The 15,335-nt window shown below is 46.1% G+C and overlaps 2 protein-coding genes across 6 annotated transcripts; one reads left to right on the plus strand and one right to left on the minus strand.

The window, feature by feature from the left end:
• Positions 1-96: 96 nt before the first annotated feature.
• LOC125984157 (transmembrane protein 88-like) lies at positions 97-2,190 on the minus strand. The gene is made up of 3 exons (XM_049746111.2): positions 1,950-2,190; positions 1,244-1,618; positions 97-554 (listed from the first exon to the last, which is right to left on the minus strand). Exons 2-3 carry the CDS (start codon positions 1,610-1,612, stop codon positions 273-275), a joined length of 651 nt encoding a protein of 216 aa, XP_049602068.1. The 5' UTR covers positions 1,613-1,618; positions 1,950-2,190; the 3' UTR covers positions 97-272.
• A 1,580-nt stretch (positions 2,191-3,770) lies between these two features.
• On the plus strand, positions 3,771-6,525 carry LOC125987386 (lactadherin-like). 5 transcript variants are annotated; one of them, XM_049751728.2, is made up of 7 exons: positions 3,772-3,931; positions 4,324-4,415; positions 4,572-4,706; positions 4,776-4,936; positions 5,011-5,134; positions 5,212-5,360; positions 5,432-6,525. In XM_049751728.2, the coding sequence occupies exons 1-7, from the start codon at positions 3,846-3,848 to the stop codon at positions 5,474-5,476; spliced, it is 792 nt and encodes a 263-aa protein (XP_049607685.1). In that variant the 5' UTR covers positions 3,772-3,845; the 3' UTR covers positions 5,477-6,525. The 5 variants fall into 5 exon arrangements, with proteins under 5 accessions (XP_049607707.1, XP_049607685.1, XP_049607697.1 ...); XM_049751734.2 differs by having other exon boundaries at positions 3,819-3,931; positions 4,260-4,415; XM_049751750.2 differs by lacking the exon at positions 4,324-4,415 and having other exon boundaries at positions 3,771-3,931.
• The last annotated feature ends 8,810 nt before the right edge of the window (positions 6,526-15,335 follow it).

The following is a 15,335-nucleotide window of genomic DNA, read 5'->3' on the forward strand; positions in this document are numbered from 1 at the left end:
TTTTTTTTTTTTTTTAAAGCCTCGGTCTTTCAGAATGTCTTTTCTTTTTTTAACGCTTTGCTATCTGTATATTATTTTAATTAACCAGGAGAGAGAAAAGCTTAAACAATCTGTTTATTGTCAGTGCAACCTGGTAGTTAGTGGTACAATACGAAATGCATGCAGTGTATGAATTCTGTATTACGCAACAAAAAATATAGTGTACCTTCATGAGAAGCTGACATTGTATTTATGCATCCATGTTCATTCATTTACTTAAAAAAAAAAAAAGTTCATACCCAGACCTTTCCCTTGCCCCCGCCACCCACCCCATCCCGGCCTCCGCAGCAACCCCCTAGTCCACGATGCTGACTGGCCGGTAGGTTCTTGTACACGGCCCGGCTGTACGGGATGAAGCACAGGCCCAGCTGGAGGTGCCTGGCCAGGCGGCAGTATGCGGCCAAGGCCAGCACCAGCAGAGGCGTCACCAGCAGGAAGCCCACCACCAGTAGAGCCACGCAGCCTCCGTCCGTCAGCAGGTCGGAGCAGTACATACTCGTCCCGTGGGGTCGCACCTTTAAGTGAAGACAGCATTTGTGAGTGACACGAAAATAGAAACCCTTTCTAAAGTTGAGCTCACTCGAGCCAAAGGTGGGATGGTGGTAAGTGTAAACAAACGAGGGAGTTTGAGAGAAGACAGCAGGACTGAATCATCCTTATCGTGACGTGACGGAGGAGAATGTCGGGAGTCGAAGCGAGGCATCAATCACCTTTTGGGGGAGAGAGGGTGAGCGCGGCCGATTACAAGGTTTCTGACAGTTGGAGAGTCAAAACACCTGAGTAGATGCAGAGGAATTGTCTCGTGCAAGCTTGCTTACTTTTTGGTTTCATGTGCTATCTGCGTCTTCAAAGCTGAGAAAAAACAACGAGTGGAATATCACCACCTGGTAGTCTGGTGATAACCTCCTCTAACTTTCTTTTTTCCATCTTGCCAGGTCCGCCTTAATCCTCCACTAAGCCGCTGTCACATGAAGTCTAACCAGAGGAACGTAGAAGAAAAGTCCACTCATTAAAGGCCATTGTATTAGAAAGTCGCTGAACCGTGACCGTCTTGACTAAAGCTTACTGGGCCTGTTGGTCTCCCGAGAATCCTTTCAAGAAATGCATGTGATGAGAAGATCCCTTACATCATCGGCGACCAGGCCTCCGAGTAGGAAAAGTAAAACCAGTCTTGGTCTGGACACGAGTTTCCCCTCTTACTTACCGTGGAGTGGCAGAGGAACCCGAAGAACACCATGACGATGGCTGGCGTCAAGATGCTACCAAACACCAGCGCGGCCAGGCAGGCATTGACGGCGGCGATGACAAGGTTCTGAGCTGTCACCAGAACCGAGCAGGCCCAGCAGTCCAGGGACCCCCGTAGCTCCAGCGGGGTCTCGCCGCCCGCCCCGCCCTCGGCTGCGGAGTAAGGTGGGGGCACCACCACCCGTGAGGGCGTCTCCCTGCCCCCTCCCGCCACCGCAGGAGTGGAGGCCAGAGATTGGTGGTTGCTGTGAGGGTGATGGTGAGGCGGCAGCTCCTCAGAAAGATCCAGGACCTGATGGTGCGCCCCCTTCTCCAGCGTCATACTCATGGTGGACTGTAGGAATGAAACATCATCTTGACGGAGGGGGGAAAGTCTTTTTTTGTTTTGAATTACAAATCATGTATTTTGTGTCACCTGTCTATGCTAGCGATGTGAGCAAACCACGGCCCGGGGGCCAGTTCTGGCCCACCCGCAATCTCAGACCGGCCCTCACAGCGAACATGATTAGGTTAAATGCAAAAAAAAATAGAGCTGTCAAAATGTATCAATTAATCAACAACTTTAGCTTTTTTGTAAAGAGTTTGCCAGAGAATTTGCGCCACCTTGTGCCTACTTGCCTAGTTAAAAAAAGTTCCGAGCGTTTTGAATAATGCCATGTACTCACATTGTTGTCGCTGTGTGTGAGGGTCCGATGGACCTCTCGCTGCTCCTCCTGCTTGCCTTTGCTGCTTTTCTTCTGTGGACTTCACTTTTTGGGCTTCCGTTGTGCTATATGTTCCTCCTCAGTGTTTCTCCTGGAAGCAAGCGGTGTCTTTGTCTCAACTCAACTCTAATTGAGTCCATAGTGCTGTCTGGCCCGGTTCTCCCTCCCTCACTCCACTTTCTCCCCACCCACAAAGCTTATCAGCACCCCCCCCCCCCAATCCCATGCAACTCCCATCAGCACATGCATTCCTCCTCTCCTATCCAGGGCATGTGCTGCACCCCCTTTCACCCTGCGCCTGTGTTTTCATGGGGGATGGGTGTCCGGCCGGGCGTCTCATAAGAATGTGTCTGCTCTTGAATGGTGCTTAAAGCCAATATAGCGTGGGCGGGTCCAGCCAGATATTGGAAACATTGGTGTCGATGTAATGAGGGTGTTAATTTTTTTTTTTTTTTTTTGCAGTACACTTTAAAAATTGTCATGATGAAGAGATGATTGTTGTCATTTTCAAAAGTATATTAAAAGAACACTGGAAAAAATGCCCAAGACAAGTTGAGTGCGATGTAAATTTTGAAGAAATTAAAAACAATTATGAGTGCTGACCGCTTCGCTGGAGGAAGAAACCACCTGTTAATGATAGATAATAAATAAATAATCATAAACTTAGAAGAGTTTCCATATTTTTTGGGATAAATGTCAAGTTTCTAAGTAGGGTTTTAAACTAAGGTTAGGTTGTGAACTAGTTTAGGGCATCAAGGTAGGATTTCCAACTGGGGTTAGGGTTTCAAAGAAGGGTATCCAACTGGAGTTAGGGTTTCAAATTAGGGTTTCCAACTGGATTTAGGGTTTCAAACTAGGATTATAAACTCGAGTTAGGGTTTGTTTCAATTTAGGGTTTCATACTACAGTTAGGGTTTCAAACTAGGGTTTTACACTCAAGTTAGGGTTTCAATTTAAGGTTTCAAACTAGAGTTAGGGTTTAAGGATAAGGTTTTAAACTCGAGTTAGGGTTTCAAACTAGGTTTTCAATATAGAGTTTAGGGCAGACATGGTCAAAATACGGCCCGCGGGCCACATCCGGCCCACGGGTCCGTTTAATCCGGCCCGCCAAACCTGTATAAATTGTAATATTAAACAGTTTTTTGGGGTCATTTTCCCTGCAATGACTGTGTTTCCCCAGTAGATGGGGAACCGCCCGCCCGTGCATTTACTCCCGGAAGCCGTGTCACACAAGTGCTTGTACGTACTCAATAGTATAGACCCGGCGTTCTGCGCGCTCGATTTCAATCAGTGCCGAATTAGCATTCTCGTAATTTGCACGCTGAGCATTCAGATACAGTTCTACGTTCAAGCCACCCACAAACCTTTCCCTGAAATCCTTCCATTAAAATCAGTGGCCCAAGGAAAAGAAAGGTGGACTCTGAGTTTTCCTTTACTCCGGAGTTAAAAGGTTTGATTCGGACAACGGGACTTTGGAGCATATCTTTTCAAACGGAGTGGTACGCACGATCGAAAACAAGTTTTTGATTCAAAGTGCTTTATTGAGTGTTTTTATGTGTGAAGACTGCCGATATGAGATTTTAATTAAATAATGACTAAGCCACACTAGAGCGGCGTTTCTGTTGAGTTATTTGTGCTCTCATTATATTATTTATGTCATTGTGTTACTTGTTCAGTGTCTTATGCCGTATTTTGTGTTTACTGCAATGACGTGACGTTTTCTCTTTTATTTACTGTGGACACTTTACGTTAGATTTTACCTTGTTTGCGGCAACCGGAAGCAGGAAGTGAACTCGAAGAAGCGCGCCAAAAAGCGCAGTCATTGAGATGAGAGTGCGAGGAACAATAAGGAAGTGAATGCCAAACATCGTGTTGTGTCTGAAGGGAAATGGATTACGAAGCTGCAAACCCACCAGTTCCGCTACCTTTTGTGACACTGTTAGGTACCAATTTTCAATTCCAATTCGACTTTTTTTTTCAATTCAGCGTTTTGGCATAGGCGGTTTTACAGGGTGGCAAGGAAGGGCAGTTGTCAGCAAATATCTTGCCATCCCGGTTGCCAGCCCAACCTACAATGAATATTAAATTCAATTACATTTTCTTTGGTCTCATCTGATTTCACTGTCTTCTGCACTGAAAATCTTTGCTACCTAAGTAGAGTGGAATATGTACCGCCAGTGCCTTTTAAGAAGCCATATAGACCTGCATTTGGTTCTGTAGCCCAAAACGTGACATGTCAACCTGCTGCTCATTTGACTTTTTCGCAAGCAGCCCTGATGTGACAAAAGTGATCAGAAAATGTCAGCTGATTTAGTGACCCAAAAATGTGCAACAGCCAGCAAAAATGCCACATTGAGCTTTTGGAGGACAAGTCCTGCCCTGCCCCCTCCAAATATCTGCAGATGGTCTATAGCTGTGAACAGAAAGGTGGGATTCACGTCTCGCGATCTTCCGCTCTGCACTGAATCTAGGACTCTTCACATTCCCAGAAAAACAATGCAAGGAGTCCCACAAGGGGCTCCATGGCCAGATTTTTATTTGAACCATCCGTTCCGAATTCAAATGACTTTTGGCTGTCCTCAGTATGTCTCGACAGTCTGGGCATCGCCGACGGCAGCGTCGCGGACTCTTCCTTCAAAGCCTCCTCCTCAATGGAAGACGCCACTCCAGAAAAAACCCGCCTCAACGGGGAGTCCTGCTGGAAGCCGTCAAGAAATCGTATGTAGAAAATTGACCGCTTGGCACTTTGGTCTCCTCGTGAGCGTTCTTTTGTCTGCCCCCCTCCAGCCCTCGGGAGCTGGATCCTGGTGAACCTCGTCTACACGAGAAAGGTGACGGCGATCGTGACCCAGGGCTGCAATAGCACCGATACTCGCTCCTGGAACATCCCACTTGAGATGAGACTGAGCGTCGATAGGAAGAAGTGGACCAAACACCCGGACGGGAAGGTGAGCCAATGGAGTGGACCACGAGCTCATTCTCCCATCTTGTCACAACAAACAAGGAAACATTCGATTTCTAGTTCGTCGGCGGTGGGACTCATCTGCTTGAGACGCCCGCGTTCGCTCAGTACGTCCGCATCCTGCCGCTGGAGAATCGTCCAGAATTTGGCCTCTGTTTCGACATCTTCGGATGCCCACATGAGGGTGAGCAACGCAATCCGCGGCCGCTTTGGTTGCCCAAAACAACAACCCCTAACATGCCACAAACCTTTGTCCGACAGATGCCATGACCTGTGCCAGAACGTTCAACAGCCTCCACTTGACGTTGGTGTGGTCGGACCACCACGAGGTGACCTTCACCCACTGGGCCGCGGGAGAACCCATCCAGCGCGTCGGCCTCGACCAACACTGCGTGGCTGTGTTACGGCAGGTGCGTCCTCAAATGAGCATTGGGAAGAAGAAGAGCTTTGCGCTCCACTGAAATGGATCGTTTTCTTTCAGACTGGAAGATGGAAGCGAATGTCCTGCGCCCAAGTCAACAGTTGAATGTGCAAAATGCCCACAGCGCATTTTCCAATTGCTGTGTCAGTTTCCAACGGCCCAAGAGCCCAGGGAGAAGATTGACAATGCAAGCAAGTCATCATCAAAGATGGAGAATTTAATGCCCTTCCTACTCTGCTCGTAATAAATCGTATTCCCATTGTAACAAAAAAGCACAAAAACATAATGGAGTGTCCGTGTTATTCCCTCGCCAGGAGACGCAACACATTCACTGACTGATCTGTTGATGCACGGGAAGGCAGTTCACCCACCCATTAACTCGTTCGCGATCGGGAAAGTCAGGATTCGTTCCCTCGCTGATCACGTTCACGCGATGAACTGGAAATGCAATTCACGACTCGTTCGTGAACGGGAAGTTACGTCATTCTTCTTCGTTTTGATTTACGACGTGGTGGGACCAGCTTCACTGCGCATTACTGACACCTACTGGTCATATGAACTGAAAAAAGAACGAATCACTTTAGGACAGGGGTGTCCAAGTCCAGTCCTCGAGGGCCGCATTCCTCCATGTTTTCCAAGTTTCCCTCGTTAAACACACCTGATTCAATGATCAGGCTCATGCAGAACGTGAGGATGAACTGATCATTTGAATCAGGTGTGTTTAACGAGGGAAACTTGGAAAACATGGAGGAATGCCGCCCTCGAGGACTGGACTTGGACACCCCTGCCTTACGCTGAGTGCCAAAAGTCCCAATGATCGTGAGCAGCAGGGGGGGGAGCCCCATTTCAACCCCTTACACTGAGTGCCAAGCAGGGAAGAAATGGGTACCATTGTTATAGTCACTGGTATGACTCGGCAGGGGTTTGAACCCACCACCTCCCAATCTCAGGGCGGACACTCTCCTCTTCGGCCACTGAGCTGGTAAACACTTGTATCGTAGTATAACACTTATAGTCGTTTTTAAATAACGTGTATACCTATATACGCCTAAATATTGTTATCCAATATATCGACTGCAATTTCACATTAGATTGCTGGTTTGAAATTTGCTTTTAATATTATTATTTTTAATAAACATTTATGTTAAAACTTGTCTGGCGTCTTATTCATTGTTTTTATATTCGCCAATTAAAACATAAAAATCAGACATTTGGTCAACTGCTTTATATGACAATATGTGTAGGTACACTACACGAGGTTAAAAAAAAAAGAGAATAAATAAATAAAGGGTTAATTGCACAGCAAAAGCATTTCCTCGCACCTGGGATCGATCCAAACTCTTGCCGGAGAAGAGCCCGAGTCACTAACCAGTCGGCTATTTCGACCGGCAGCCTACAATAGCTAGCACTGTTTTGTACGAGCGATGTGTTCACTCAAAATATTTGTTCACCAAATCGTTCGCTAGACTTTCTTATTTATTTATTTTATTTTTTATAGTAGTTTTTAAATAACGTGTATACCTATGTACGCCTAAATATTGTTATCCAATATATCTACTGCAATTTCACATTAGATTGCTGGTTTGAAATTTGCTTTTAATATTATTATTTTTAATAAACATTTATGTTAAAACTTGTCTGGTGTTTTATTCCTTGTTTCTTTATTCGCCAATTAAAACATAAAAATCAGCTTAACAATATGTGTAGGTACACCTTCAATAGGTTCACTACACAAGGTTTAAAATAAATAAATAAACAAAGGGTTAATAGCACAACAAAGTAATTTTTCCGCACCTGGGATCGAACCAATTTCTTATCGAGCAAGAGCCCGAGTCATTAACCAGTCGGGTATTTCGACCGGCAGTCTACAATTGCTTGCACTGTTTTGTACTAGTGATGTGCATTCCAGTTCTCAAGTGAACTGAATCTTTAGAATCGGTTCACTCAAAATATTTGTTCAAAAGAATCGTTCACCAAATCGTTCGCTACACTTTCTTATTTATTTATTTATTTCTTATTTAGCCACGTCAGGGCTCTTCTTGTGTAAGTTTTATTTGTTATGGGTTTTCTTTTGTAAGTTTAACTTTGGGTACTTCGAAAGTGTCATTTATTTATTTATTTATTTATTTGTACTTTGCTAGGTGTTCGTGTACACAACGTGTTGTGATGACATCTGCTGTGGAGGCTTCACTGAGCTAGTCGCTTATGAGCTGCTCCATAGAACCATACATGTTCCATTCACTGAGAGCAAGGCTTCCATAGGGTAGTGGTTAGTGTTCTGGGCTTTCACCCCAGCGACCAGGGTTCGAATCTCACTTGGGCCCAAAAAAATTTATCATAGAAAAGCCACCACCCCAGTCTGCCAATCCAGCGGCACTGTCCCCGATGTCCACGCAACATTATAGAGGCATGTCAGCCATGACAGCCCCACAACATCCAAACTGTGCGTGGAGGCTAGTCCGACTATATCAGGTTAGAGCTAAGGTTAAGGTTAGGGTTAGAGCCTTGGTTAGGGTTAGAACTTGGGTTAGGTTTAGGGTTAGAGCTAGGGTTAGGGTTAGAGTTAGGGCTAGGGTCAAGGTTAGAGCTAAGGTTAGGGTTAGGGTTAGAGCTAGGGTTAGGGTCAAGGTTAGAGCTAAGGTTAGGGTTAGGGTTAGAGCTAGGGCTAGGGTCAAGGTTAGAGCTAAGGTTAGGGTTAGGGTTAGGGGTTAGGGTTAGAGCTAGGGCTAGGGTTAGGGTCAAGGTTAGAGCTAAGGTTAGAGCCTTGGTTAGGGTTAGAGCTTGGGTTAGGTTTAGAGCTAGGGTTAGTGCTAGGGTTAGGGTTAGAGCTAGGGTTAGGGTTAGAGCTAGGGTTAGAGCTAGGGTTAGGGTTTGGGCTAGGGTTAGGTTTAGGGTTAGAGCTAGGGTTAATGCTAAGGTTAGGGTTAGAGCTAGGGTTAGGGTTAGAGCTTTGGTTAGGGTTAGAGCTTGGGTTAGGTTTAGGGTTGGAGCTAGGGTTAGGGTTTGGGCTAGGGTTAGGGTTAGGGTTAGAGCTAGGGCTAGGGTCAAGGTTAGAGCTAAGGTTAGGGTTAGGGTTAGAGTTAGGGTTAGGGTTAGGGTTAGAGTTAGGGTTAGGGTTAGAGCTAGGGTTAGGGTTAGAGCCTTGGTTAGGGTTAGAGCTTGGGTTAGGTTTAGGGTTAGAGCTAGGGTCAAGGTTAGAGCTAAGGTTAGGGTTAGGGTTAGAGGTTTGGTTAGGGTTAGAGCTAGGGTTAGTGCTAGGGTTAGGGTTAGAGCTAGGGTTAGGGTTAGAGCTAAGGTTAGGGTTAGGGTTAGGGTTAGAGCTAGGGTTAGGGGTAGAGCTAGGGCTAGGGTCAAGGTTAGAGCTGAGGTTAGGGTTAGGGTTAGAGCTAGGGCTAGGGTTAGGGTCAAGGTTAGAGCTAAGGTTAGGGTTAGAGTTAGGGTTAGGGGTAGAGCTAGGGTTAGGGTTAGAGCTAGGGTTAGAGCCTAGGTTAGGGTTAGAGCTTGGGTTAGGTTTAGGGTTAGAGCTAGGGTTAGGGTTAGGGTCAAGGTTAGAGCTAAGGTTAGGGTTAGAGCTAGGGCTAGGGTCAAGGTTAGAGCTAAGGTTAGGGTTAGGGTTAGAGCTAAGGTTAGGGTTAGGGTTAGAGCTAGGGTTAGGGGTTAGGGTTAGAGCTAGGGCTAGGGTTAGGGTCAAGGTTAGAGCTAAGGTTAGGGTTAGAGCTAGGGTTAGAGCCTTGGTTAGGGTTAGAGCTTGGGTTAGGTTTAGAGCTAGGGTTAGGGTTAGAGCTAGGGTTAGAGCCTAGGTTAGGGTTAGAGCTTGGGTTAGGTTTAGGGTTAGAGCTAGGGTTAGGGTTAGGGTCAAGGTTAGAGCTAAGGGTTAGGGTTAGAGCTAGGGCTAGGGTCAAGGTTAGAGCTAAGGTTAGGGTTAGGGTTAGAGCTAAGGTTAGGGTTAGAGCTAGGGTTAGGGGTTAGGGTTAGAGCTAGGGCTAGGGTTAGGGTCAAGGTTAGAGCTAAGGTTAGGGTTAGAGCTAGGGTTAGAGCCTTGGTTAGGGTTAGAGCTTGGGTTAGGTTTAGAGCTAGGGTTAGTGCTAGGGTTAGGGTTTGAGCTAGGGTTAGAGCTAGGGTTAGGGTTTGGGCTAGGGTTAGGGTTAGAGCTAGGGCTAGGGTCAAGGTTAGAGCTAAGGGTTAGGGTTAGAGCTAGGGCTAGGGTCAAGGTTAGAGCTAAGGTTAGGGTTAGGGTTAGGGTTAGAGCTAGGGCTAGGAATAGGGTCAAAGTTAAAGCTAAGGTTAAGGTTAGGGTTAGAGCCTTGGTTAGGGTTAGAGCTTGGGTTAGGTTTAGGGTTAGAGCTAGGGTTAATGCTAAGGTTAGGGTTAAAGCTAGGGTTAGGGTTAGAGCCTTGGTTAGGGTTAGAGCTTGGGTTAGGTTTAGGGTTGGAGCTAGGGTTAGGGTTTGGGCTAGGGTTAGGGTTAGGGTTAGAGCTAGGGCTAGGGTCAAGGTTAGAGCTAAGGTTAGGGTTAGGGTTAGAGTTAGGGTTAGGGGTAGAGCTAGGGTTAGGGTTAGAGCTAGGGTTAGGGTTAGAGCCTTGGTTAGGGTTAGAGCTTGGGTTAGGTTTAGGGTTAGAGCTAGGGTCAAGGTTAGAGCTAAGGTTAGGGTTAGGGTTAGAGGTTTGGTTAGGGTTAGAGCTAGGGTTAGTGCTAGGGTTAGGGTTAGAGCTAAGGTTAGGGTTAGGGTTAGGGTTAGAGCTAGGGTTAGGGGTAGAGCTAGGACTAGGGTCAAGGTTAGAGCTGAGGTTAGGGTTAGGGTTAGAGCTAGGGCTAGGGTTAGGGTCAAGGTTAGAGCTAAGGTTAGGGTTAGAGTTAGGGTTAGGGGTAGAGCTAGGGTTAGGGTTAGAGCTAGGGTTAGAGCCTTGGTTAGGGTTAGAGCTTGGGTTAGGTTTAGGGTTAGAGCTAGGGTCAAGGTTAGAGCTAAGGTTAGGGTTAGGGTTAGAGGTTTGGTTAGGGTTAGAGCTAGGGTTAGTGCTAGGGTTAGGGTTAGAGCTAGGGTTAGGGTTAGAGCTAAGGTTAGGGTTAGGGTTAGGGTTAGAGCTAGGGTTAGGGGTAGAGCTAGGGCTAGGGTCAAGGTTAGAGCTGAGGTTAGGGTTAGGGTTAGAGCTAGGGCTAGGGTTAGGGTCAAGGTTAGAGCTAAGGTTAGGGTTAGAGCTAGGGTTAGAGCCTTGGTTAGGGTTAGAGCTTGGGTTAGGGTTAGAGCTAGGGTTAGTGCTAGGGTTAGGGTTAGAGCTAGGGTTAGGGTTAGAGCTAAGGTTAGGGTTAGAGCTAAGGTTAGGGTTAGGGTTAGAGCTAGGGTTAGGGGTAGAGCTAGGGCTAGGGTCAAGGTTAGAGCTAAGGTTAGGGTTAGAGCTAGGGCTAGGGTTAGGGTCAAGGTTAGAGCTAAGGTTAAGGTTAGGGTTAGGGTTAGGGTTAGAGCTAGGGTTAGAGCTAGGGTTAGAGCTAGGGCTAGGGTTAGAGCTAGGGCTAGGGTTAGAGCTAGGGTTAGGTTTAGGGTTAGAGCTTGGGTTAGGGTTAGAGCTATGGTTAGGGTTAGAGCTAGGGTTAGGGTTTGAGCTAGGGTTAGGGTTAGAGCTATGGTTAGGGTTAGAGCTTGGGTTAGGGTTAGAGCTAGGGTTAGGGTTAGAGCCTGGGTTAGGGTTAGAGCTAGGGTTAGAGCTAGGGCTAGGGTTAGAGCTAGGGTTAGGTTTAGGGTTAGAGCTTGGGTTAGGGTTAGAGCTATGTTTAGGGTTAGAGCTAGGGTTAGGGTTAGAGCTTGGGTTAGGGTTAGAGCTAGGGTTAGGGTTAGAGCTTGGGTTAGGGTTAGGGTTAGAGCTAGGGTTAGGGGTAGGGTTACGGTTAGAGCTTGGGTTAGGGTTAGAGCTATGGTTAGGGTTAGAGCTAGGGTTAGGGTTAGAGCTTGGGTTAGGGTTAGAGCTAGGGTTAGAGCTTGGGTTAGGGTTAGAGCTAGGGTTAGGGGTAGGGTTAGGGTTAGAGCTAGGGTTAGGGTTTGAGCTAGGGTTAGGGTTAGAGCTAGGGTTAAGTTTAGAGCTGGGGTTAGGGTTTCCCAAAAAAAAATACCATAGCTTTTTTTTTTTTTTTTTTTTTTTTTTTTTAAACTACCATGATTGGTAGGTTTTTTTTTTTTAGAATTAAAAACAAACTACCATGTTTGGTATTTTTTTTTTTTTGAAAATAAAAACAAACTACCATGCATGGTAGATTTTTTTTTTTAGAAAAAAAACAAACTACCATGTTTGGTAGTTTTTTTTTTTTTTTTTGAAAATAAAAACAAACTACCATGCATGGTAGTTTTTTTTTTTTTTTTTTCCAAAAAAAAAAAAAACTACCGTACAAGGTAGTTTTTTTTATTTAAAAAAACTACCATGTATGGTATTTTTTTTTATTTAAAAGGAAAAAAAAAAAAAAAAAAAAAAACTACCATACATGGTAGTTTATTTAAAAAAAAAACTACAATGTATGGTAGTTTATTTTTTTTTTCAAAAAAACTACCATACATGGTAGTTTTTTTTTCAAAAATTAAAATAAAAAAAATAAAACTACCATGCATGGTAGTTTGGTTTTATTTAAAAAAAAAAAAAAAACAAAAACAAACATGGTAGTTTGTTTTTATTCTAAAAAAAAAAAAAAAAAAACTACCAATCATGGTAGTTTTAAAAAAAAAAAAAAAAGCTATGGTAGTTTTTTTTGGGAAACCCTAACCCCAGCTCTAAACTTAACCCTAGCTCTAACCCTAACCCTAGCTCTAACCCTAACCCTAGCTCAAACCCTAACCCTAGCTCTAACCCTAACCCTAACCCTACCCCTAACCCTAGCTCTAACCCTAACCTTAGCTCTAACCTTGACCCTAACCCTAGCCCTAGCTCTAACCCTAGTTCTAACCCTAGCTCTAACCCTAGCTCTAACCCTAACCCTAACCTTAACTCTAACCTTGACCCTAACCCTAGCCCTAGCTCTAACCCTAACCTTAACCTTAGCTCTAACCTTGACCCTAGCCCTAGCTCTACCCCTAACCCTAGCTCTAACCCTAACCCTAACCTTAGCTCTAACCCTAACCCTAGCTCTAACCCTAACCCTAGCTCTAACCCTAACCAAACCTCTAACCCTAACCTTAGCTCTAACCTTGACCCTAGCTCTAACCCTAAACCTAACCCAAGCTCTAACCCTAACCAAGGCTCTAACCCTAGCTCTAACCCTAGCTCTACCCCTAACCCTAACTCTAACCCTAACCTTAGCTCTAACCTTGACCCTAACCCTAGCCCTAGCTCTAACCCTAACCCTAACCTCAGCTCTAACCTTGACCCTAGCCCTAGCTCTACCCCTAACCCTAGCTCTAACCCTAACCCTAACCCTAACCCTAACCTTAGCTCTAACCCTAACCCTAGCTCTAACCCTAACCCTAGCACTAACCCTAGCTCTAACCCTAACCAAACCTCTAACCCTAACCCTAACCTTAGCTCTAACCTTGACCCTAGCTCTAACCCTAAACCTAACCCAAGCTCTAACCCTAACCAAGGCTCTAACCCTAGCTCTAACCCTAACCCTAGCTCTACCCCTAACCCTAACTCTAACCCTAACCTTAGCTCTAACCTTGACCCTAACCCTAGCCCTAGCTCTAACCCTAACCCTAACCTCAGCTCTAACCTTGACCCTAGCCCTAGCTCTACCCCTAACCCTAGCTCTAACCCTAACCCTAACCCTAACCTTAGCTCTAACCCTAACCCTAGCTCTAACCCTAACCCTAGCACTAACCCTAGCTCTAACCCTAACCAAACCTCTAACCCTAACCCTAACCTTAGCTCTAACCTTGACCCTAGCTCTAACCCTAAACCTAACCCAAGCTCTAACCCTAACCAAGGCTCTAACCCTAGCTCTAACCCTAACCCTAGCTCTACCCCTAACCCTAACTCTAACCCTAACCTTAGCTCTAACCTTGACCCTAACCCTAGCCCTAGCTCTAACCCTAACCCTAACCTCAGCTCTAACCTTGACCCTAGTCCTAGCTCTACCCCTAACCCTAGCTCTAACCCTAACCCTAACCCTAACCTTAGCTCTAACCCTAACCCTAGCACTAACCCTAGCTCTAACCCTAACCAAACCTCTAACCCTAACCCTAACCTTAGCTCTAACCTTGACCCTAGCTCTAACCCTAAACCTAACCCAAGCTCTAACCCTAACCAAGGCTCTAACCCTAACCCTAGCTCTAACCCTAACCCTAGCTCTACCCCTAACCCTAACTCTAACCCTAACCCTAACCTTAGCTCTAACCTTGACCCTAGCCCTAGCTCTAACCCTAACCCTAACCCTAGCCCAAACCCTAACCCTAGCTCCAACCCTAAACCTAACCCAAGCTCTAACCCTAACCAAGGCTCTAACCCTAACCCTAGCTTTAACCCTAACCTTAGCATTAACCCTAGCTCTAACCCTAAACCTAACCCAAGCTCTAACCCTAACCAAGGCTCTAACCCTAACCTTAACCTTAGCTTTAACTTTGACCCTATTCCTAGCCCTAGCTCTAACCCTAACCCTAACCCTAACCTTAGCTCTAACCTTGACCCTAGCCCTAGCTCTAACCCTAACCCTTAGCTCTAACCTTGACCCTAGCCCTAGCTCTAACCCTAACCCTAGCCCAAACCCTAACCCTAGCTCTAACCCTAGCTCAAACCCTAACCCTAGCACTAACCCTAGCTCTAAACCTAACCCAAGCTCTAACCCTAACCAAGGCTCTAACCCTAGCTCTAACCCTAACCTTAGCTCTAACCTTGACCCTAACCCTAGCCCTAGCTCTAACCCTAACCCCTAACCCTAGCTCTAACCCTAACCTTAGCTCTAACCCTAACCCTAACCTTAGCTCTAACCTTGACCCTAGCCCTAGCTCTAACCCTAACCCTTAGCTCTAACCTTGACCCTAACCCTAACCCTAGCTCTAACCCTAAACCTAACCCAAGCTCTAACCCTAACCTAGGCTCTAACCCTAGCTCTAACCCTAACCCTAGCTCTAAACCTAACCCAAGCTCTAACCCTAACCAAGGCTCTAACCCTAGCTCTAACCCTAACCTTAGCTCTAACCTTGACCCTAACCCTAGCCCTAGCTCTAACCCTAACCCCTAACCCTAGCTCTAACCCTAACCCTAACCTTAGCTCTAACCCTAACCCTAACCTTAGCTCTAACCTTGACCCTAGCCCTAGCTCTAACCCTAACCTTAGCTCTAACCTTGACCCTAACCCTAACCCTAGCTCTAACCCTAAACCTAACCCAAGCTCTAACCCTAACCTAGGCTCTAACCCTAGCTCTAACCCTAACCCTAGCTCTACCCCTAACCCTAACTCTAACCCTAACCTTAGCTCTAACCTTGACCCTAACCCTAGCCCTAGCTCTAACCCTAACCCTAACCTCAGCTCTAACCTTGACCCTAGCCCTAGCTCTACCCCTAACCCTAGCTCTAACCCTAACCCTAACCCTAACCTTAGCTCTAACCCTAACCCTAGCTCTAACCCTAACCCTAGCACTAACCCTAGCTCTAACCCTAACCAAACCTCTAACCCTAACCCTAACCTTAGCTCTAACCTTGACCCTAGCTCTAACCCTAAACCTAACCCAAGCTCTAACCCTAACCAAGGCTCTAACCCTAACCCTAGCTCTAACCCTAACCCTAACTCTAACCCTAACCCTAACCCTAACTCTAACCCTAACCCTAACCTTAGCTCTAACCTTGACCCTAGCCCTAGCTCTAACCCTAACCCTAACCCTAGCCCAAACCCTAACCCTAGCTCCAACCCTAAACCTAACCCAAGCTCTAACCCTAACCAAAGCTCTAACCCTAACCCTAGCTCTAACCCTAACCTTAGCATTAACCCTAGCTCTAACCCTAAACCTAACCCTAGCCCAAACCCTAACCCTAGCTCTAACCCTAGCTCTAAC

The sequence above is a fragment of the Syngnathus scovelli genome, chromosome 1, assembly GCF_024217435.2.
Source record: "Syngnathus scovelli strain Florida chromosome 1, RoL_Ssco_1.2, whole genome shotgun sequence".
In the NCBI taxonomy this organism is placed as follows: domain Eukaryota; kingdom Metazoa; phylum Chordata; class Actinopteri; order Syngnathiformes; family Syngnathidae; genus Syngnathus; species Syngnathus scovelli.

Excerpts from the sequence above, each read along its gene's own strand:
- LOC125984157 (XM_049746111.2), bottom strand. The coding sequence starts at position 1,612 with ATGAGTATGACGCTGGAGAAGGGGGCGCACCATCAGGTCCTGGATCTT. Across the intron at positions 555-1,243 it reads GGTTCCTCTGCCACTCCACG|GTGCGACCCCACGGGACGAG; the intron begins GTAAGTAAGAGG and ends CTTCACTTAAAG.
- LOC125987386 (XM_049751728.2), top strand. The coding sequence starts at position 3,846 with ATGCCAAACATCGTGTTGTGTCTGAAGGGAAATGGATTACGAAGCTGC. Across the intron at positions 5,135-5,211 it reads CTTCGGATGCCCACATGAGG|ATGCCATGACCTGTGCCAGA; the intron begins GTGAGCAACGCA and ends TTTGTCCGACAG. Across the intron at positions 5,361-5,431 it reads GCGTGGCTGTGTTACGGCAG|ACTGGAAGATGGAAGCGAAT; the intron begins GTGCGTCCTCAA and ends GTTTTCTTTCAG.